Here is a 24516-nt window from a genome sequence, read left to right as displayed (position 1 = left end):
GACAACGGCGAGCAAGCGCCATATTGATTTTAAGTTTATCATAATATCAGACTAGTGTGTCGAAAAAGTGACACGGCACTTTTAACCTTCACATTTTGGCACTTCGATAAAATTCGTTTAAGTCTATACGGGAGCATACATTACCAAGTGCGACGAGTGCTATTACGATGGATTTTACTTACGGTAAAAATAGAAATCGCACTTTTCTCGCACTATATAGATATATAGAGACAGATAAGTTCCCAGTCAAAAAAAGCAATTCATTGATTCGCGAAAAACTAACCTAACAAACCAAATAAATTTTAGAATGTTTTAAAAAATATTCCCTTTCTTTTTTAGCTCTATTTATTAAGCGGGAAATTTTAATTTCAGTAAGTAAATAATGGAATTATGCTTCCGCCACGTTTTAACAACTTGGAGAAATTTTCGTGTACGCTAATAAAATTTTCCGCCAGCGTAGAGAATAAAATGGTCTAATAATTAAATTATTTCGTAATGAATCGAGGTCCTGAAATTAAAACGAAATGGTGGTGGAACTAATGTCTTGGGAAAACAATATTTTCTGTGTATATGCAAATTGTAATATATTTAATTTTTCAATAGGATTTTAGAGAAAATATAGATACTGCATAAAAAAAAACAAATTATAATTTCACAAAATATAAAAAAAACTGCAAAGTGTTTGTTTTGAACTAATTAAAATTAAGATAAACAATTTTAAATTAATATATGAAATTTACGGAAATTTTAATTTAATTTTAATAGTTTCCATTTTTTTTCGACACAATGGCTGAATATAAAAAAGTGTATGCAACTGTTAAAAAAATGCCACACTTCGATTCCAGTACGATCAATGTAAATTTAAAGTTTTACTTTCAAAACCAAAATTTAATTAAGGAAAATTATTTACTTACCTCCACAGTGTAATTCTCACAAAACTTCAATAAACCACAAGCTGTATCATTAACAAATAAAATAGTATGCAAAACAATCATATATAAGTACAAGACGCCTGATTTTTATAAATCCTTTACCAAAATAATTCATGAAAAATTATATTCTATTCTGTTTGAATCTACATTGCTGCACAGTGGTGAAATCACATGGTCCATCATTACTTCCAAATAAAAAACTATTAATTTCAGTTTTAAGTATAGTGAAATAAGTTTGCGAAGATTTTCTAAAACAAAAACACGCAAGTTTCAGGTAATGAAATAACTGCGGATAATGTATATGCTTAAGAGACCTTCGAAAGTATTCTTTAGAATTAATGATACTTTGAAAAACTTTAAAAAATTAAAAATAATTTACTGTCAGAATGATCATAAATATTTTGTCGCTTGTACAAATTTGAAAAAGATTTACAGGAAATAACACATTAAATAAACTGATTTATCAGAAAAGATTCTTTCTACTGGATTTTAATATTTTCAAAACTAATTATATATTTGTATAATATTTAAAATAATAATTTCAACATTAAATCATGTTTACAACAATCTAATGGCTACAAAATCAAAGTAACAATCCTGAACAATAAAAAATAACAAAAGTAAATTAATTTATACTCTGTCCATCACTTAAAAACCTTTCTATTAATTTTCTAAAACCAATATAAGGACACTTTTTTAGACAACTGATTTTCTCCATTAAATTATCAAGAGTTATTGTTTTCGTTAAACACTTTTAATGCTTTAATGTAATGTGTAGTATGATTTTTTTTATCACGGTTTATTTACTCAGTAGGAAATCTCATTTTTTGTAATTTAGTTGTAGCTCCTATAGTAAATTTTTGTAAGTTTCTTCAGGTTAAGTGTAAGTATAGCACTTTATCACCTTTATGATGAGGCTAAACTTCTCCCTTGGTTAACTTTTCTTTTGTTTGTGTTATTTTTCTTCTGATATTTTTTTTATTTTTTTTTATTCTTCTCTTTTTCTTTAATTATTTTTTTATTTTGACCAAAATAGACCACTTACTATAATTATTATTATTTTAAACCAGAACTTCCGTCGGTGTGTTTTTTGCAAAACCGGACTAAGCTTAGCCAACGTTCGATTCACGCTCCAGAACTCTTCTAACATGTTGATAGAATTAATAGCTTTTTGGACAAGATCTATAATTGTTTTCGAGACCGACAGTTCAGCTTACTTCAGAAATTTGAGGAGCTGCTTTTCAATTAGGCCATTCGGGGAGAAAATTATTTTATTTCCAGGGCCAATTCCTGATACTTATCTAACTTTTCATTTCTCGCAATCAACTCGCAATTCAAATATTTATATTTTCATTCTGCAATATAGTTTCAGGTAAGTATTTATTAAACGGCGTCATTGTATTAATCAGATTATATTTATTGTTATTGTTATTCTTATTATTAACCTAAAAGTATACATCTACATAAAACAGTGAACATTGATAACTGTTGTTAGTGAATTGAGTTTTTTGAAATAATCCTTATTTCTAAGATATTAATTATCTCGTATATATCATGGATGGATGTAATATTTTACCTACATTTCAAATGTTAAGCACCACATTACATTTGAACTCACCACTGAGCGCATTAACTAATAAAATTTGTTTTCTTATTTTTTGAAAATCTTAAGAAAACTCGACAGTGGGTCTTATTTCAAATTGCGTCTAAAACACTCGGTAGTGTGGTATATGAGACGTTCCTTTCGTACGACTTTTATAACAAGATAATATTTTTACGAGGTCACACGTTGGGCAGTAACTATCCATTCAAGAGCCCATACGGCCCCGGAAAATAGTATCTGTTCTGTCTCCGGGGAAATGAAACTCCAACACATTTCGGCGTTATCTGTTGAAAATTATGTTCAAAACTCAGATGGTTATCGCCACGCGGTTTTTTACTCTATTTTTATTCGCTGAAAATTCAAAGTGGCGCGTTCATTTTCATCTCTGTTAAAATTTAATTTACGTTTTTCTTTATGTATATAATATTATAGTGAACACATGTGCATATTAAATCTTATCAGTGATAGGATAATCGATACTTACAGCATTCGCCGTTGTGCATAATCCGAGTATGTACTCGTGCTTTGCACGAAGCAACACGAAGATAGCAATGATTGTCATATGTGACATTGTCGGTGCCACAAACCGGGTCGAAATTGTCGCCACACATCGTGGGACATTGACATTGGGTTTTTCCATCTGGTGCGTGCACACATTGCGCACCAAACGCGCAATACGTCTTGTCGCACGGTTCTGCAAAAACGAGACTTGTGTTAAATTCGCACACAACCGCCATTTTGTTGGTAAAATTAAAGAATAAATACACTGCTTACCACCAAAGGTTTACGATTAAGGCAATGAACATACCATATGTATACCGTATACAGACACAGTATTATTATTATTATTATGAATCGGAAAGAGATATTCCATTGATGTCGCAATCTCAGATTATAGCGATTATACAGGGTGTTTCATAATAACAGGCTGATCGTTAAGGGCGATTCCTTGGATAATTTTAAGAAAAAAAGTTTATATCAATGTACGTTAGCAATCGCTTTAGTTTTGATATACAGGGTATAACGGAAATACTCCATTTTTTGAAAAGGTACGAGACTCAACAGCTTGAACAGCTAATTTAGATAGCTTTCTTAGTGATTTTTTTTCTTGCTGTTTAATGCTACTATTTCATATTCAATAGTAAATTACAGTTATTTAAGTTTTAATTTAATTCTAATTATTAATTACACAAGTATACAAAATTAAACTTTTTGACAGATGTTTTTATTTTGAAAACTGATTTCATATAATTTTCGTAGGCTGATTTCAAAAATTCTATTCATTTATTTGTATCGTGTAAGGAAAAAAACAATATTTCTAAAATAATTTATTTTTTTATTCAGCAAAAAAGTGGAACCTTAATTTAAAAAAAGTGAAAAAGAAAAACTTTACTCAGACTTTTTGGACTTCAACCTTCGTCTTTTTGCCAGAAAGCTGCGTAGTACGGACATAAGGCTGTGTGTTTTTAAGGGCAACAAACTGCTTCATCAAGCGAAATTTGATATGAAGAGGAGCCAGTAAAACTTTTTTGGGGTCAACTAGGCTCTCTCTTAATATCTTTTTGCTACCAGGTGTAAAGCTTGTTCTAGAGGGCCATTCTGTTTGACTACAATGCCTATCTCTTGCCTGAGTATCACTCACTCACCAATAGAGTTTGGACATTTTGTTGTCCTAGGAGCATGCACAGCACTATAAGGTCACCACAAAGCATCCATTCATGTTTTTGGTAGTTTATTTTCTTCAAAAGAAGTCCTAAATTTTCATACGTTTCTTTTAAATTTACCGAATGGGCAAGGGGAACCGAGGCCAGTTCGTTACCATTGTTCAATAAAACGCCTTTTAATCTACGCGTACTTGAGTCAATAAACAGGCGCCATTCTTCTTTTATATACGGCACGTTTCCTTCCTAATTTTAAAACTAAGTCAGGGATATTGTTGCAATACATGCGCGGTCCTTCCTGAGTAAAATATTGAGATAACTCTTTTTCGCGATGAAGGTGGAAATCTCTAATTAAATCATTCAATTCTGTTGTGAAATCTGAATCATCTGGGTCGGAATTAGATTCCTCTGATTCCGACGATATGACGTTTCCTAGTTCTTTGGGTGTGGCAGGTATCGGTACATCTTGTCCATGAGAACTGGTCGCTTAGCAGAGTCAAGATTGGGATACACAATTTGTTTTTAATTTTTTCTGTCGAATCCTTGAACATTACAAGAACCAAAATAATCATCACTGTGATTCCTAGGCCCGCGCCATACCATAGGAACACCAAAGCTTAAACATTCCTTTCTACTTTTTACCGGTTTCGTAATGCTTCAACGCAAACAGAACAAACAGTATGAGGAGCCCAGGACTTGTCTTGGTCGCCAATTTTTACACCAAAATAAGCGTGGTATTCATAGAAGTTATAGTATGCCTTTGCTAATACCACTACCACAGATATAACAAAAGTTATTTGGATTGATCACACAATGTATTTTTTTCATATATAACATATAACATAATCTAAAAATTTTCAACAAAACATCTAAAACGGTGTCAATGCAAATTTAAAAGTTTAAAAAAAGTTTTTCTTTTTAATTTTAATTCCTGGCATACTACAAATAACGCGATTGCGGACCTACCAAGGAACCACACCCTTAAGGATCAACAAGAATCCTGTAGGCATTTTGGGTTCACTTCAAAAAAAAAAAGTTTCATGGTTAAAATTGTGTTACAATTTAGGAAATTATACAGTGTGTCCAAGATAAGGATGCACAGCATGGGGATCTCGGAAACTATAAGAGATACAGTGTCGGTTAAATTAGACAAAAGTTGCGCATTTTGATACCGAACAAGAGACCGTTTTACAAATTTGAAAATTCCAAGCCGTTCCGGAAATATCCGAGAAAAACCGAAATATTGCGATTTAGTTTTTATTATTTTTTAAAGCTATTTGAAAAGATATGAAAAAACGGAAAACACTTTTCCATTGGCACTTTTTAATCTCTCCAAATTGACGTTAACAAATTTTCATTACAGCGTTTCGATTCCATGGAACCACCATCAACTTTGATTTTTCTTATGGGACGGAAAAAAAGTACACACAGTATTAGGTTGTGCTTTTCATTGCGAATTCAACGATGTACGATACAATACGGTTACTTATGTTTTTATCCAGAAAAATGGCTTTTTAATACATTTCTAGTATTTTATTGTAGTAGGCCATGAGATCCGAACGATGAAAGGCAAAAGAAAATGGTTGACAAGTTCGAGTTAATGTGTTTATTTATTTACTAACTCTAACTGTTCATTTAACATAACAACTAAATCCAACAAGTTAATGAAAAACAAATTCTATAACAAATGTTCGAATAAATGACCTCCATTTTCTAGGCATAAGTACGCCCGTCTCACGGTAGACTCCAAAACACGACTTAACATTTCAGGAGTAATTTTATTAAACGCTGCTCGTACTGATTGACGTAATTGTTCCTCGTTGTCGAAACATTCTTTGAATACCTCATTTTTTATGTAGCCCCATAAGAAAAAGTCCAAGGGAGTTAAGTCCGGGGACCTTGGAGGCCAAGGTGTTTCACTGTAAGTCCCAATGTATTTTCCATCAAACCGTTCAGTTAAATATTGGCGAACTTCTCTGGAGTTATGGGCTGGGGCACCATCTTGTTGGAACCAGCAGCCTTGCACAGCGCCTAGCGGTAAATCATCTAAGGCATCTTCTAAATCGTGCCTCAAGATGTCAAGGTACCGCTCGGAAGTTAAGGAATTATTATAGAAAATAGGGCCTATAATCTTGCTACCAAAAATCCCACACCAAATATTAAACCCAAAGCGAACTTGATGTCTGGATAGTCTATTAACACGTGGATTTTGTTGCGACCAATAGTGTGTATTGCGCCTGTTATAAATACCGTTATTGGTCACCATACTTTCATCAGACCAAATCACTTTATATGGAAAATTAAAACTCTCATCACACATCCTGGTATACCACTCACAAAAATGTCTACATCGTTCGTCGTCACCCGGTTTTAATCCTTGACATATTCTGAATTTGTAAGGCTTAAATTCATTTTTCCTTAAAATAAACTGAGCTGTAGATTTAGCTACCCCATTCTGGTCTTCAATTTCTCTGGTAGAAGTTTGTGGATTTTCGATAACAGATTGTAGAACAATGTATTGGTTTTCTTCATTGGAAGGTCTTTGTCGGGATAATGCAGGATTCTTAAATGATCCATATTCTTTCAGATTAAATAACAAACGCCGAAAAATACTCTTGTCAGGTTGTCTCCGCTCTGGGTATTTGTTAGAATACATACGCTCGGCTTCCACACAATTTCTTTGGCATCAGATGTAGCAAGACAGCATATCACATTTTTCTTCGTTTGTAAAATTACCTCCCTCCATTGTAGAACAAAATAAATTAGAAAAAGACAACAACAATAAAAATACAAAAACAATAACTAAAGGAATAAACTTATGATCGACTGATAACAAAGACAAATAACATTAATGTGTCATTGAAATTGACTGGATGTCATTTTGTCATGGCCTACTCCATTTAAATGCTGAAATGTATTAAAATCCATTTTTCTGGATAAAAACATAAGTAACCATATTCTATCGTACATCGCTGAATTCGCAATGAAAAGCACAGCCTAATACTGTGTGTACTTTTTTTCCGTCCCATAAGAAAAATCAAAGTTGATGGTGGTTCCATGGAATCGAAACGCTGTAATGAAAATTTGTTAACGTCAATTTGGAGAGATTAAAAAGTGCCAATGGAAAAGTGTTTTCCGTTTTTTCATATCTTTTCAAATAGCTTTAAAAAATAATAAAAACGAAATCGCAATATTTCGGTTTTTCTCGGATATTTCCGGAACGGCTTGGAATTTTCAAATTTGTAAAACGGGATCTTGTTCGGTATCAAAATGCGCAACTTTTGTCTAATTTAACCGACACTGTATCTCTTATAGTTTCCGAGATCCCCATGCTGTGCATCCTTATCTTGGACACACTGTATATACATATGTCGGGGCTAGATTTACCGCGTAGGAATCCTGCCAACGTAATTCGAAATATCTTCGAAATCCCTAAATTGTGAATATCACTCAACTTGCTGCGATATGCCTCGCATTCTGATGTCCTGTTAAATGGAAGTCATATCCTTATACTGACAAATATTTTCCGCACCGGGAAAACAGAATGTATTACGTTTTTCCCATCTTCCGGTTTTGACAATTTTTCGGGTAAACGGTTTGTCCCTCATCTCCCTTTAAGATATTCGAAATATTTGGAATAAACCGATCGGCATATGTCCCAACTGCAAAACCGAAAAATTTTACGTTTCGATTTTGGGCCTGCTAAATTGGACTTCGACGTTATTAGCGAAATTTTATAGAGAGATTCTATTGTCTCGTTTTTATGGTTATAACTTTTAGTGTGTTTGGCCATTATTTACAGCCGGACCCAATTATCTAGCGGAAATTTTGACCAGAATGATTTTTAAAAGCTGTTTCATCGGCGAAACACGGGACGCCATTAAAAAATAGGACAAAAGGACGTGATATTTTAGCGACATTCGGGGGATATTTTCATTCGGGCGCGGATTGGCGTTAAATGATACGGCGGAACGCGCGGAATGTTAAAAATTATTTAAAATCGCGTCAAAAGTGTGAAGGAAAACGCAAACAAAGATTGGAAACGAACGGGGGAAAATGTCAACCGAAATTTCTACGGTCGACGAAGCCGATTATGTGAAGTTGCCTTTATTTAGACGGTAAAATATGAGTAGTGGGGCTGGCAAAATCGTAATCGCAATCTCTTTAGCGCTACCGCCTGTTTCTCGTCGTTGATATTTGTCTCTTCTCAAATTCACGTTTCCTTTGATAGATGTTTACACGGGAACATGTCGTCATCGAAATAACGGAAATATGAGGCTTCCGCGAAATAAACAAACTTATATACAAAGAATATTAAATCCATATTCATTCGCAAACTTAATTTGTTATCGCGTCTTCTCAACGGGACGCCATTTTTGCGCAATTGAAAAGTCGATGAGGGAAGCGATGAAATTCCCTTATTGCGTTAAAATACGTTATTCGGATCAAATTGTAAATGGCGACGCGACGAAAGCATTAACTTATTTAAAATTGCGAAGACAAATACGGGTTTTAATATATCAGTTTTGGAAGAATTTTAGTCAGCCGAAAAGGAACCATGTTTTTATAAGCCGTTCACAAAAACAAAATACATAACTATAAAGCGTGTTTAAAAAAGGCACGGCAATATTTAATGGGGCGATTCCTCAGATCATTGTATGAAAAAACCAAGGTAGGTCCAGAAATATGCATTGTTTCCAGGATGTTACATTTTTTTTTAACAAATTCAAATATATTCTCACGGACTTTTTGCAAATTTGGCGTGATTTCTAACGATAAAGAGCCGATTTGGCCCTAACTAAAGACAAATTAAACAATGAAGTTCATAAAATATACTCCACTGACTGGGATAGAGCCACCAAAACTACTAATTTTTTGTCTCTTGAATTTGTCTCATATCTTGCTTCGTTTACGCAATAAAAATTAAAACTACTTTATTGCATGTCGATTTCTCATAAAAATATTTTTCAACATTTAAATAATATTTGCGAATAATTCGACTAAAATTAACTTAATATTTATCTTTATTTCTATCAAAAACTGTCCTCTCGTGGACTGCCGAACACTGTCAAAAATACCAGGATCGGTTCTTAACTTTAACACCTTCTAATTGGAAACAATGCATTTCTGGAACTACGTTTATAGGAACTGTTTTAAAAAAATAATATGAGGAATCACCCCCTTAAACATTGCCGTTAAATGAGGTTTTGGTCCAACCCCGCTAGTCAATATTTGTTGGGAGGGGCCAAATAAAACCAAGAAACCGATTTGTTTCTATGCCTACCTTACAATGTTTTACTGCAGTATTCTCAGGAATTTTAAAATAAAGGGACGAACAATTAAATAAGAACAAAAATTGACTACAACGAATACCATTAAAGAGATACAAGAACAGGAATGAAATGGGAAAGTCATGGAAAACTTCTAAAAATATTGCTTTAACACAGGGAATTATTTTAAACATATACAGGGATCTTGAAAGGTAAATTATTAGGTGTACATGAAACCGTGAAAGGCATTTAGATAATATATTATAATATATAAAAATTCTTAAATTATGCTAAATTATTAGGGAGGTTCATGGTATCTATGTCAAAATATATTTAATATAGATAACAGTATCAGGAATCAGTATCTGCTTCATTTGTATATTACTTTTTAAGCTTTGAAAATATTAGCAATGTGTTATCAAAATATGAAAACAATAACTACGATTGCCGTCCTACAAATTTTCCAAATTTTAAAATCTGTGTATCGACATAATATAACATAATATTTTGAATTGCACTTAAAGAGCTATAAAGAAAAGGGTTTTTGTGTGACTATTGACGTAAGGAATAGACAGATGAATATAATTTGAATGGAAATACTGAAGTGTTACATCACAAAGAATGTAAAAATGTATAAACGGAAGAGAGCAGGAAAATTGAGACAGCCGTAAGATCTTGGCTTACTTTTGAGAATGAAGTCTGTCGATCCTAAGGCCGAATAATTGAAACTCCACCTCGGAGATATATTTTCAAGAAATTTGCGCCCTCATCGCATTCGTTTTATTTATCGAGTGACATGGAAAACGTGTTGAAGACTTTATAACGAATTTGCCGCGTCTCTCGCAATTTTTCCAAAAAATAAACTGGGAGATAATAAATAAACCGAAACAGCGATAACAAATTTGTTTCATCGTAAATATTTTTTGAGGCGGCGTTTAAAGGACTTTAAATAAAATCTAATAAATGTTTTCCAAAATACAGAAAGATTTTGGCATTGAAAATCGGTTCACGTTTTCTTTTTACGGAGTCGTATTCAAGAAACTATTTGCAAAGGCAAATTAATTAAACTGTCAACTTCTGTAAGGAAAACTATCTTATAATGTGTTTTAATTTCAACGTTTCCAATCGGATGTATTGCGGATATAAATCCTTAAACAACTTAACCATGCTATCAAGTTACTTTTGAAAATCCCGTTTTATAAATGGATGTTCGACAAAATGCAGACTCAAGTTTGCCTTGTATCTAAATAACAGACATGTTGGGCATGGGGTAACTTTTCGTGTTGTATCTGTTTTAACATTTTTATATTTAATAAACCAATATCTCCTTTTAAGAGTATCCTAATAATTCTATTTATAACGACACCATTTATTTTATTTATACCAAAATTGTCCTATATCGCTAATAATCAGTGAAGCGAAAAAGTAAGCTATTTATTTTCCAGAAGCAGCGCTAAAAGTCAGCATTACATATCAAATAAAAATATGTGATCAAATTCTTATATCTAGAAAGATACATTACTAAATTTGCAATATTGTTATAGAAATCATTGCCTCTATACTTTTGTTTTAATAGTCGTCACTATCTATAAAATAAAAATACGATATCAATACTGTCTTCTTATGTCTGTGGCTCTCTCAAAAAGCCAGGCCACGTTGACTTTATAAACACTAACTGCCACAAAGCGTTTGACCAGATAGATCATCACTCGCTGATTGAAAAATCGTCTCAAATATTTAATTTCATTTAAGTTCTATCTGCTGAACCGTTGACAATTCGTTGAGATGAAGGGCTTTCGATCAGTTCTTTTTGTGCCAACTTCTGGTGTGCCTCAAGATTGTAACCTTGGACCAGTTCTTTTCAATATATTTATAGACGATCTCATTTCTATGATCATGTGGCCGTAAGCTTGCCGATGCGGACGAGTTAAAACTATGTCACTGCATTAAAACCGGCATGGACTGTACGACTCTCCAGGCCATCATCAATATTGTCGGTCAGTGGTATACTAAAAATAAATTGCATCTTAATATCAGCAAGTGTAATGTCTTTTCTTACCAACTCACGAAAATTCCTATAGTCTTTAATTACAGTATGGATGGTACTATCTTGACTAGACTTGCCACTGTGAAGGAGTGGGGGATTTTATTTGAATAGACGTTCTCTTTTGTACCTCACATTACTAGAATGGTTTCTAGTTCAATGCAAATTTTAGGATTCGTAAAAAGAAATTGCAGGCATTTTTGCAGCTCAACTACTATTAAATTGTTATTCGACTGTTAGGTTAGGTCCAAGCTTGACTATAGCTGGATAACTGCCACCCCCAGTCCATTGAGTGTGTGCAGAGAAGGTTACTGAAGCATCTAATGTTCAGGGAGGAGGGCTCCTATCCTGAGACTAGAGATGATTTTCTACTGAGAATGTTCTCTTTACTGCCTCTGAGTATAAGCGAAGACTTGCCATCTGAATCATTTCTCTACAAGTAAGTTCATTACGGAATCGATTGTCTGTTTCTTCTTTTAAAACCCTTTTACAATATATATGTGTTACCTTCAACAAATTATCGTCGCACCGTGATTTATATTATGATGGTCTGCAGGCGATATTTAGTCAACTTCGATTGGCGTCGGGTTATCCGTACCGTCAAGTGTTATGCTTTTCTTTTTCCTCCTTTCTTTTTTTTTAGTTATAAGATTAGTAGATTTAAGACAAGTTTTTACCTTCTCTGTAGATATATCGTATGATTTATATTTAATATTTCCTGTAATTGGGTCATGTTACCTGTTCGAAAAAAGTTCTATTATTATTATAAGTATAATATTTTAGAAAATAGAAAAAAAACAATTTACCCCGATAAACGTCTAAGGAAATTTAATTAAAACGTAAATATAAACCAAAGAAATAATAGGAGGATTTTTAAAAAAGCTCGTGTGTCTTTTATTTATATTTGAGCGGTCTGATTAGGACTATCATACGTGACGTTCTAATCCTTCAAGAATATTACGATTTTTTTCATTATTCAAACATCTTATGAATGTTTTAGCTGTTGTTGATGCAAGTAAGAATAATACTATATATACTGTGTATACTGTACTGGATCCTGATTTGCTATGTTGTTTTTAAAATCATCGATGATCATTTTGGGAAAAGTATTTTACTTTTTATTTTTATTATTTTATTTATTTTCTTGTGAACATACGACGAAGGTAAATTGAATAGTGTACTATTAATATGATTGATTTTTCCAAATTACGAAAGTACAGGGTGTCTCTTAAGTCAATATCCATTCTGTAGAACCGTATTCGATGGGTAAAAATAATACGATTATGTGAAATAGATTTATGAAATATGAAATACAAAGCAACGATATTATTAATACTTTTCAGTTGTTATTTTATGACTGCCACGCATATTGAAATATTTCTAACTAATTTGATACCCAAATGGACGAACAAAGAATCTATTAACGGCACTGATTAATAATATACGCGCATTCGTGCATTCATTATTTCCTATTGTTTTTTTTTTCATTTTATTTTATAGAGATCGATTTTATTTTAAAAAATTGTGACCAGTTACTATTTGAAAATAGAGTTGCCTCATAAAAGTGTCAATTCTCACCCGGAGTTTAGATAGTTTAATAAAAAACATCCTGTATATTTAATTGTGATTGGGATTGGTTGGGCAATACTTATTTAGGGAAATTCACGTAAAAAATTGCCACCCGACTTTCGAACAATGGCTTTCGATCACTCTCGACGTTAAATCATTCCTTTTCGCCGATAAAAAAGGGTGTGTCGTTAGCACGTTTTGGGGACGGCGGGTGGGAGGAGGGAGGTTTGCTCACGTTCATTTATGGGTGTTGAAAAGTTGCGGATATATCATAAAACTCTCAACTATTTTGAACCGCGCGTTCAGGACACACGTGTGATTAATATTACTGCAAATGCGCGCGCAAACTTTTACGCCAAATATGAATTAAGTGGTCTGGCGTTTTCCGAAGTTACTTTTTATTAAATTTAGCCCTTAATTTATTTTCAGCGGTTGCTTTAATGAAGTTAAATTTGTGCTTCAGGTAGGCGGTTACTCGTATATTAAAATGGTGCCTGACTTGTTTTATGGAAATGACCTCAAATAATTTAAATATTGAAATAACCTCTCATTGATCCCGTTTAGTCCGCGGAACTACATTTAGGGTTTGATTTTGGTCTATTAAGTTGCTTTTTTTCTTTTTATAATGCACCGATGCTACGTCATCGCTCGTGACGTTAAGAGTATAACTCCTAGTTTTATTTACCTCATTTTTGTTAACTGCTCTTATCTTAATAATGATTTTTGTCCGTAATACATCTGCTCTATTATAATGTCTATTGTAATTGTAATGTTAATCTAATAAGTAATACATAAAAACTAAATTTGCTTTATAGGGTACACAAATATCTTTAAGAAAAATATGCAAAAAATTGTGTACATTTTATTACTAAAGGTTTACTTCCATGTTTCAATCTTGTCAATTATATTGAAGAAAATTATGTATTAAATATGGTTAGTTTTATTAGTATTATGATGATTACAGTAAACTGCGGTTATAAACTACCCTTAAGGGACCAGAAAATGATTACTCGATAAGCGGAAGTCCGCTATATTTTTATTTTATATAAAACCAGAGTTGAGTCGTCATCGTCTGAATCAAACTCATCTTCCGATTTCATCAGACCTGCATGTCGAAAGCAGTTTAAAATAGTGGTTGAAGTAAAATCATTCCGACATTGTGAAAGTCTGGGATAGTGATATTGAAAGGTTCCTTATTTTCAAATGACTGGATCAAACGATACAAAAAGTATCCGGGATAATATGTGTTAAGGCATTTTATTATGCTCTGATCCATTGGTTGGACGACTGAGGTGCTGTTTGGAGGCAAAAACTAATCTGATATTTGAAAGGATTAGATTTTTTAGATGAGCTGCCTAATCGTCAACCAGAAGCCATTTTTTTCTATTCTGAGGTTTTAGTTTTTCATCCCAATCCTTTAAATAATTATAAAAAATTGCTTTAGTCATCCACGCTCGCTGGTTTGACTTATAAATGACAGACATTTTTCATTTCGTTCATATTTACCAATAATAAGAAGTTTGCACTTTTCGCTTTCTATCATCTTTGCACAAACTCAAACGGTGTAGCTTTGCTCGACTGCTTCCCACCCAAACACTTTTCTCCTCTAAATTTAAGGGTACGATCTGGAGTCATCTTGTAAAATAGCCTCAGAGCTGTAATTTTGTACTGGTCCACTTATCCTCTAAAAAGTTCAGCACAGCTTGTTTCCTGCGTCACCAGAAATTTTTCCGACGTTTATGTTGTGACGAACTTTAAAACGTCCGAGCCAACCTGTAGAACAACTAAAATCGTCACCATGTAATCCCCTGGCTAATTCTTCGGCTTTCGATTTCAGAACTGGACCACTTATTGCAATATTTTGGAATCTTCGAAATACTCTATCTTTTTTTACAGTTAAAGACTTGTGCCGATCCTCCATTTTAACCATAAACTCAAAAAAAAAAGAGAAAACCTCGCAAATGATTACTGAAAAATCCCCGGGGAACAACCGCTCAATAATCTGGTTTTAGCGTACACTCGCACTTTATAACCAGAACAATAGTGAACATATTTTACTTTATAATCTCAGTAGAAATTATATATGGTACGCAATATCCGATGAAACATCAAGAGTATTTTGGCCGGACCAAAAACATCCGGAAGTACGTTATATCCGATGTACATTATAAACGGAGTTTATTGTATTTTGATTCCATAGTGTTATTATGATAAAATATATTTTTTTATTATTATTATTATTGACACCTTTAACGGATACACACATACATAGTAGAAATGTATCCTTTGTCTGCCTTTTTCATAAAACAATGCCCATATTATTTCGTAGAAATGTTCACTTCCAAGATTTGAGATAAGCTGTCAATAATTTATAATTAAGTTCAGGATTCTCGTAAAACTAAATCTAACAGTAGTTTTAAAAGGGATTTGAAAATTACTTAACCTCCATGTGACCGTGGATAAGGATCGCTCCTCTTTATAAATTGTATTTATTCGATTATATTGTTCGCTTGAGATTTAATACAGGGGCCATGTTTGTCAACGGCATTTTTCCAGAAGAACGTAGTTACTCTTGTATGTGTATGTTTTTGTATTGGTAGCAAATTGAAACCTTTAGTATTATGATTCTTATTTTTTTTTTGGCACGTTTGCCATCGCATCAGCGAATATTTAAGGCTATATCGAGCCCATTCTTCTATAATGGACGGTTAAATGGCCGGAAATGACGCGAATTAATCCAGATGTAAACAATGAGATCGGCAATCAGCTTACCGGCCATTAATGGAAAATCACACGCTATGACGCCACCCGGCTTGAGCTTGAGCTTGAGAAATAATAATTTTTTAGGCCTAAGTAAATAACATTAATGACACAAAAAAAATTGGAATGTTTCCAGTTACGAGATTGTAGCCGAAAGTCTAAATATTCCAAAATAGAACCCGTTCAAAACAACTGGCAAGGATTTCTTTCCCCGAGATGGATTAAACCGTTAAAAATGTATACCGGACTGTGAGATCAACAAACATGGGGAAAATCTCACGCAGATGTATACATTCAGGCCCGATTAATTTATTTTAACGCTGGATAAAAATATTAAGAACCTAATTTAATTATTTGTGCAACCAGATAACCTCGAAAATGTATATGCAGAAAGCGAATGCCGTTTCATCAGAATTAAACGATATCGTTTTACATCAATTAAAATTATCATTTCGCATTGAAATATTAGTGAATGAATTGTTATCTGCAAGATATACATTGTAACAAATTTAGTTTTAACAGGCGTCGATAGCGAATAACTTGAATGAAAAATGTAATCTATATTTGCAAATAGGCAAAACTGCACGCGCATTTATCAGCCGATAAACGCCACACTTTTCCGTTTTTGGAGATCGAATGTGTAATAATAGATTCCGTCAGTCGATTTTAATATAATTATTTTAACTAATTATAATAATTATTAATAATACAAATTTTGAGCATTCATAAAAGAAAGTTTGGGTCTAAAGGCTTATTCTATTTTAAGGTCTCTTTAACGCTATAAACATTTCTTCAATATTAAGGCTAGCGATTCTTTGATCACACTCTTAATTATTGCGACTAAATATGTGGCCGATTTCTAAGTGTTTTTAACAAACGAAAAACACAAAATGTCCAATACAAGTGCCCGAGATTTATTTTTTAATCCATAGGCACCAGGGACTATCCCAGTAGAGTTTACGATTTGTGCATTCATAAAAAACTAAAATTTTTCGGAATCAGATTCGTCAACGACATTTATATTGAACTTAATTGTTTCCAGAACGTAAGAACCAACCCATTAAGAAGATACTTTTTTAACTGGCTCCTTTATTTCTTAATAAATAAATTTTTGGTTTTGATCGGTCGATTCTCACATTTATAGTTTATTGATTATTAAAACGACATGCGACAACTAAATTCCTTTAGTTACAGTAACGCCGCAACAATATATTTGTGTCAAATATAGATGCCCACAGCCCGACGGTTTATTCTTTAAATTGATATTTTTTATATTTTTTTTATGTATTATTTTGAGAAATAGAATAACAACCGTTTATTATTATTATTATTATTCAATTGTGAAGACGCCCGTGTGGCTTTTTAAAAATTTTATTACATAAAATAGCACCATACAAAATCAACAATTTAAGTCGCCTTTAATATTGAAGTTGCTCTTTTATTTTTAAAAATTTTATTTTTGTTAAATAACAGTTAAAGTGATTTATTAGAATTTAAAAAAAATAAATAAACAATTCTATTTGTTCAAATTATATAAAATAATAATAATAATAGTTTTGGTTAGTTTTTGCTGTAAGTATTTGCATAATTAGCATCTATATCAAATTTTCCCATTGAAAATCACATCTATCGATTATTTCAAAACTTACAAGCAGCTTTTTAGGTAAAAATAAAAGTGAAATTAATGCTTATATAAGCAAATATAAGAAAGTTATGACTTGTAGAGGAGCGTAATGCATTTTAAAATATTTTGAAAGACAATTACTGCCTGCACTGCCTCCAAAAGTATTTGATAGGATGGTATCGATTTTTTTTCTCACCATATCTTAGGAACCACAAATATACAAAATTTTTAAAAGAGTGAATTAAGTAATTAGCATTTATTAAGGGTTATTATTATTAGAACGAAAGAAGTCTTATTTATAATCGACACTTTCAATAACAATGGAAAATATATAATGTAAATCCTTAAAATTTTGAATTCTAAAAATAAAATTTTAAAAAAATTAATTAAAAAATTAAAAACATTTCAAGACTATCCAAATATGCCCTTAGGGATTTCTTTTCAATTTCGACGGCGCGGTTTCTAAGGAACGTCCGTATGTCTGATAAACATTTAATTTGTATCCGACAAACGCAACATGCAACTGCGTCCATTATCTAACAATTTTTATTCAAAACAGCAAATATCAGCAAAGTAATTGGTATAAATACTTTACCATTTTGTGCAAACCTACATTCACAAGACCTGTGAAGAACTAATAGTACAGTTCATCATGAGGTCTGCAATCGTCTTGTTTGCCCTTGGTAAGTCCAATATATTTTATTTTTATGTATTTTTCTTCATTGCGCTGTTTTTTTTTTCTTTGAAATATTTTGGACTTAATTTTGAAACAACCACAACACACACAACAGCTTTAGAATAATTTTGGATGTCTCAATGTTTTTTAATAATTTGAATTGAGCATTTATGAAATATTTTAAGGAAAAAAATTATCGAAATATCCCTTGCAGGAGCTTCGTTTTCGAGAAACAAGGTGTTCTAAGTTCCAAGTACACTTAAGTATCAAAGTGCATTTTTAGGCACCAAGTATTAAAAAAAATACCAGTGGCACCCGTAATGGATTTGGACTGAATATTTTTGAAGTAAAAAAAGGAACGCACCAGTTACTCGAAATGTAGATTATTAGCAATTTGTAATGTTCTTCCCTTCTATAGAATATCGAACACCCTGAAGCCCTTTATTTATATCAAATTATTCTCTTAGAAATACTTAAGGAATCGCCCTGTGAGTTATGGGATACTTATTAAAAATATCCTGAATATAAAAAGAATATTGAATGTTTCAAAGCAAATAAAACTTTTCAACGAACAAGTATGACTTATGACTTATGACACTTATGACTTCGGAATAAACTACAATTAGTTTTTAAATTTTTTGCGTTCATTTTTAGTGGGTTGTACTCTGGCCACTTTCCCGGCCTTTAAGGAGAACACCGAATATGTCTACTTGGTTAACGGACGCACACTGACTGGACTTCACGAGGTTGCGGATCAATACTCGGGCATTTTCATCAAAGGAAAACTCCATATCTATCTGAGAACCGATGGAAAGCTTCAAGGACAAATATCCGATGCCCAATATGCCCAGATCCATTCTGAGTTACCAGGAGGCTGGAAGTCCTTTGTACCAGAATCCCAGTTGACATATAAACCATTGTCGCTGTCTGAGAAGCCTTTCCAAATTGAACTCCAAGATGGCATCTTACACAACGTCATCGTCGAGAAAGATATGACCAACTGGGAAGCGAACTTTGTGAAAAGTATTATGAGCCAATTCCAACTTGACGTTCAAGGAAAACGCGCAGTCTACAATCCCATCAACACTTTCCCCAGCGAAGGCAGAAACGATGGAGTTTTCAAAACCCTGGAAGAAACGATCACTGGCGAAACGGTAACGTCTTACGAGATCCACCCTTTGCCCGAATATCAACTCCAGAGCGAACCCTGGTTAGCTCCCCAGCTTAACCTCAAAGGGGATGGTGAAATCATGGAAGTTGTGAAGAACAAAAACTACAGCGAAGCTTACGACCGTCCGTCTTACCACTATGGATTTGGAAGCATCGACGAGGCTGAACCCACGTCCAATCGCATTGGACAATTCTTCGTTAGGAACGCAAAGACCCGCGCCATTTTGACCGGAAAACTTTCACGCTTCACTGTACAATCTGTCCTCACAGTCAACAAGATCTTGGTCAACCCTGTCTGGGACAACAAAGAGAAGGGTTCCGTCATCAGTATGGTTAATTTGACCCTGGACAAAGTACAGAACCAAGGCCAACAACCACCAGAGCTCTCGAGTCCGGTTTCGATCGGAAACCTTGTCTACTCATACGAAAGCCCTTTCGCTGATGCCGACCATGTAAGCGGCGGTCAAAAACGCAGGCACCTTTCCAAATTGGAATCGAGCGAAGAAAGTGGAGAACAAACGTGGGGAAGATTCCGCCGTTCTGCCAGGCAAATGATCGAAAAACTTTACAAATCCGATCAACAAAGTTCCGAGGAATACGTCCAACAACAACCCCAACCCGGGATGAACACGGCCCCTGAGCTACCTCTCCTCCCTTACTTCATGGGATACCACGGAAAGTCCATCAAACAAAGCGGCAGCTTTGACTTGAAACAAAATGTACAAAAGATCGCCCAAGAGATCGGACAAGACATTCAGGAGCCCGAAAAAATCTTGACCGAAGCGACCCTCAGCAAATTCACCATTCTATGCTCCCTTATCCGTTTGATGGACACCGCTGAATTGAATTCCGTCGCTCAAGCTTTGTACACTCAATCGAAACAAGGCCCTCAGCGTGATGCCTGGATAGCATTCCGTGACGCAGTCTCTGAAACTGGCACGGGACCCGCCTTTTCGACAATCCAGGAATGGATCAAATCTAAGAAAATCGAATACGAAGAAGCTGCGGAAATTGTCTCGACGATGGCTTATTCGGTAAGGACACCGACCGAAGAATACATGCGCAAATTTTTCGAACTGGTGCAAGATCCCGTGGTTAGTTCCCAAAATCACTTGAACGAATCCGCTCTGCTTTCCTTTACCGACTTGGTAAACCGTGTTTACGTCAACTCCAACCAGTCGCACAGTCAATACCCGGTCCACAGCTTCGGAACTTTCAACACCGCTCAGGGAAGGAAATTCATGAAAGACGAGGTCATCCCTTACGTTTCGAGCTGCTTGGACCGTTCCATTCAAGAAGCGGATTCGAGTAAAATCCATGTTTACATCCGAGCCCTCGGGAACATTGGACACAGGAATATCCTTTCGTCGTTCGAAAAATATTTAGAGGGGGAACAAAAATGCTCCCAATTCCAACGTATGATGATGGTAGTTTCCCTGGACAAACTAGTGGAATCGTATCCCGTGACTGCTCGTTCGGTTCTGTACAAGATCTACCAGAACCCGAGTGAAATTCAGGAGATCAGAGCATCCGCCGTTTACCAACTTATCCGTACCGTGCCTCCAGCTGAAATGCTGCAAAGCATGGCCGAGTACACCAACATTGACAAACAAGAACTCGTTAACGGTGCCGTCAAATCTGCTATTGAAACGGCCTGCCAGTTAAGAAGCCCACGGCTGCAAAAATTGTAAGTTATGAAATTTTATTTTGCATCAATTAATGAAAATTGTTAAACGTATTTATCCTGGTTCTAGGCGTCACGCTGCCGAATCCGCTAGACCCCTCCTCACTAGCAAAGTTTACGGGATAGAAAACTACAACGGCTGGAAAGATTACGTGCATGAAAAAATGCAACAGGAATACGTCCACCACGTATACCACATTGGATCCGAAGAAAGCTATTTGCCCAAGTCGCTGAAATATCAGGTCAAAGGCCGCATCAATGGAATGAACGAGCACTTTGTTAATGTACAAGCAATGGTATCCAGTATCAAGGAATTGAAGAACGTTTTGTTCCAACAAACCGAACAATATGAACAACTCAAATCCCAGCGATCCCAACAAGGTGGACAAAACAAATGGTCGAGCGAAAACGTCGCCCGTATGTTGAATTTGGAAACGCCGGAGAAGGAGCAACTCGAAGGTTTCATTTATACTCAAATGGGATCCTTACATAAGCTGTGGTCAATCGACAACAACACCCTAGAGAGATTGCCAGAACAAATTCGCCAGTTGGAAGAATCTCTGAAGAATGGTAAACAACAACGGTACACCAAATTGGGCAACCTCAAGGAACTAGCTATCTCGTTCCCCACGGAAATGGGTCTTCCATTTTTGTACGCCTACGATATGCCTGTAGTACTCAACGTTCAAGCTAATATTAAGGCAGCCGCTTCTCCTTCATTTTCCCAAAACAACAAATTGGAAATGCCCGAGACCATTACCGCCGAAGTTAACTCAAATATGATCGTCAGCGGTAAAGTTCAAAGCCATTTGTCCTTCGTTACTCCCTTCGACCACCAGCAATATATCTCCGGCTTTAACCGAAACCTCCATTTCAACATCCCAGTCAACGCTAAGATTGAAATCGACGTTAAAAACATGCAATCGAAATGGGAAATAGACCCATCAAAGGTTAAGGGAGAAAGATTGCTCCACTACAGCGCCTGGCCGTTTACCTCGAGAAGCGATGTTATGACTATCACTCCTACAGCACTCAGGCCCAATACCCAAGTCATCACGCAAAACAACCAAAGGCAGTACGATAAAATATTCGGTGAGAAAAACACCGGACTAGCGTTCCGCCTTTGGGGACACCACCACGAACAATCTTTGAACTTGCTGGAGTTGATGCGAGTATGGAAATCTGAGAACATCATAACCGCGTGGGAACAACTCTGGGATAACGCATGTATGCATCAATCTGAATTCAGCGTCGCATTTGTACCTGGTCAGTCCACCACCCGCAAAATCACTTTAAGGTTAGGACTTCAAAAAGCCTACAAGAAACAACCGGAAATGCCGCAAAGGGCTGGGTTCATCACGTTGGACCAATTAAATCAGATTAAGGCGGAACCCATGGAAAGGCAAAAGCAAATTATGAAACATGTTGGATCTGGAATCAATAGCGCTTATCTCCGCGCCTATGATATGCTTGTTGAGTTCGAAGGTGATAGACAAAGGCAACACTCCTTAACTTTGGGCTTAGCTAAGAGTAATGTCGATCCTAAACACTATGGACTAGTATATTACAAGAACAATGTAAGAGACGAACCGGTACAACTTGCAGCTCAAATTCAAGGAGAAATCCCAAACACCAACGGTCTTGACTTGACTTACGCGTTGAAAACTGAACCTTCTGCTAAGTTCAACTATTTGATTTCTTACGGACCAAGCGAATCGAAATCGATGAAGGTCCAAGGCAAGATTACCATGCGCAGAAGCTCAGAGAGGAAGGAATATTTACTGAGTCAACCTTTGTACCAAGTATGCAAACAAGAAATGCAAGAGGGCAACCGTAACCTTCCAGCCTGCGCTAACCTGACCATCCAAGCCAACTTCTTCGACAGAATGGAAGTACAAATGAAACCCGAAAACTGGGACGAGAAGATCACTCGCCCCATCAAGGACGTATACAGAGGCATTCGCTTGTTCTTTTACCCAATGACCCAGTTCGAAAGCGCACAATCGCAGGATCAACAATACCTCGCGGAAGTCCGTTTCCAACCCAACTTGAAATACTTGAACATTTCAGTTACCGGCGAACACGAGAAAGCTACGATTTCTGATATTCCCATGAACGAATGGGCCCAGACTATTGTTGTTCCCCATCCAGTATTCCACCTTCGATCTCGTATGTTCGGCAAGGCCGTCGGCTTCAAGAACTTCAGACGTAAGTAAAATTATGAAAATCTGCAAATCAATCGCATAAATTGTTCTGGTTTGTTTTTTCAGCTACTTGCGTGGTCGACCATACTGCGACGCAGACTTTCAACAACAAGACTTACCCCATCTCCTTAGGAAGCGACTGGACCGTAATGATGCAATACGTGCCGCAACAAGCGAGACGTCTTGGTCAACAAAGCACCCAATCCAACGCAGAACAACAACTAAAAGAACAAATGGAAAACTTCGTCGTGTTGGTTCGTGAACAGTCGGAGCACAAAGAACTCAAGATCGTGATCAACAGTCCTCAAACCGAAGAAAAGCAGGTGGAGATCGCCATGCAGCCTACCGAAGGTCAGGGTGAATTCTCTGGTTCCAACCCTGCAGCAACCGTTTTGGTCGATGGCCAGAAAGTAACAATCAACGACAAACAAAGCACCGACTTAAACGAGGGATACATCCAGATCTACGCTCTACCAAATGGCGAAGTAAAAGTTGAAATCCAAGATACCTTCTACGTGATCTACGATGGCGAACGCGTAAGAATTACCACAGTCAACGACAAATTGGGCAACGATATTGTTGGATTGTGCGGTCGTTTCAACGCTGACCAGTTTGAAGATTTCCTCACTCCTAGCAATTGCGTTGCGAAAGATGTCCAGAAATTCATCCAAAGTTACAAGATCGGACAGAACCAACAGCGTTTGGGTGCAAGCCAGGAATGCGTACAGAAAGTATTGCCCCTGTACGTCAACTATATTTCTGAAATCGATTCAGGCAAGCAGAGCCTCGACCAGAGTAGGAAAGGATCCAGTGGTACCAGACTTCAACACCGTTACGTAGAGGAAAACGGAAGTCTTTGCTTTACCACCCGCGCGGTTCCGGTTTGCAAACACAGAGTGCGTAGCACCATCAGCAAAGACATTCCCGTCGTTTGTATCGACAAGACCAAGGCTGCTTACCTCTTCAAAAAGCAAATCGATGCAGGTGGCAATCCTGACTTCAGCCACAAACAGCCAACCAAAACTGTGAAAATGGACGTCGCCCAACGCTGTTATTAATTTATTTATTTTATTGGTTAAGTATCAAGAGCATCCCACAAAATGTAAAAAAAATAAGACGAATATATTGCACATTTTCAAAAATATATGCATTTGTTTTTTTTGCGCTACATTTACTAACAATAACAATTCATCGTGTTTCCACATTTGCTGAATCGGATTTGCAACAGAATGGTTTAAAGTAACCTTCAACCAAGTTGTTGGAGATCGTACTTCCACAATGCCACAAAGTTGCATTCTCGAGAAAAAAAAAACGTTCGA

General features: G+C 35.5%; 2 protein-coding genes across 9 annotated transcripts in view; one reads left to right on the top strand and one right to left on the bottom strand.

Moving 5' to 3' along the window:
• Nucleotides 1-24516, bottom strand: part of LOC132695590 (agrin-like) — a 264140-nt gene that overhangs the window by 51860 nt on the left and 187764 nt on the right. For all 7 annotated transcript variants that reach the window (XM_060659933.1, XM_060659937.1, XM_060659934.1 and 4 more), the window contains exon 6: nt 3020-3229. In XM_060659933.1, the coding sequence (XP_060515916.1) occupies nt 3020-3229 (210 nt within the window). The remainder of the gene's footprint in view (nt 1-3019; nt 3230-24516) is intronic.
• LOC132695592 (vitellogenin-like) lies at nt 30-24341 on the top strand. Of its 2 annotated transcripts, XM_060659941.1 has the most exons (5): nt 51-183; nt 18023-18146; nt 18794-20996; nt 21064-23201; nt 23264-24341. In XM_060659941.1, the coding sequence occupies exons 2-5, from the start codon at nt 18116-18118 to the stop codon at nt 24253-24255; spliced, it is 5364 nt and encodes a 1787-aa protein (XP_060515924.1). In that variant the 5' UTR covers nt 51-183; nt 18023-18115; the 3' UTR covers nt 24256-24341. The 2 variants fall into 2 exon arrangements, with proteins under 2 accessions (XP_060515925.1, XP_060515924.1); XM_060659942.1 differs by lacking the exon at nt 18023-18146 and having other exon boundaries at nt 30-183.

This window comes from Cylas formicarius, unplaced genomic scaffold (assembly GCF_029955315.1).
Source record: "Cylas formicarius isolate icCylForm1 unplaced genomic scaffold, icCylForm1.1 PGA_scaffold_12__32_contigs__length_19106922, whole genome shotgun sequence".
Lineage (NCBI taxonomy): Eukaryota > Metazoa > Arthropoda > Insecta > Coleoptera > Brentidae > Cylas > Cylas formicarius.
This window is presented reverse-complemented; position numbering and strand designations above follow the sequence as displayed.

Bases quoted from the DNA above. Each gene is read 5' to 3' on its own strand.
- LOC132695592 (XM_060659941.1), top strand. From the start codon at position 18,116: ATGAGGTCTGCAATCGTCTTGTTTGCCCTTG. The intron at 20,997-21,063 runs GTAAGTTATGAA...TCCTGGTTCTAG, and splicing joins AGCCCACGGCTGCAAAAATT to GCGTCACGCTGCCGAATCCG. The intron at 23,202-23,263 runs GTAAGTAAAATT...TTGTTTTTTCAG, and splicing joins CGGCTTCAAGAACTTCAGAC to CTACTTGCGTGGTCGACCAT.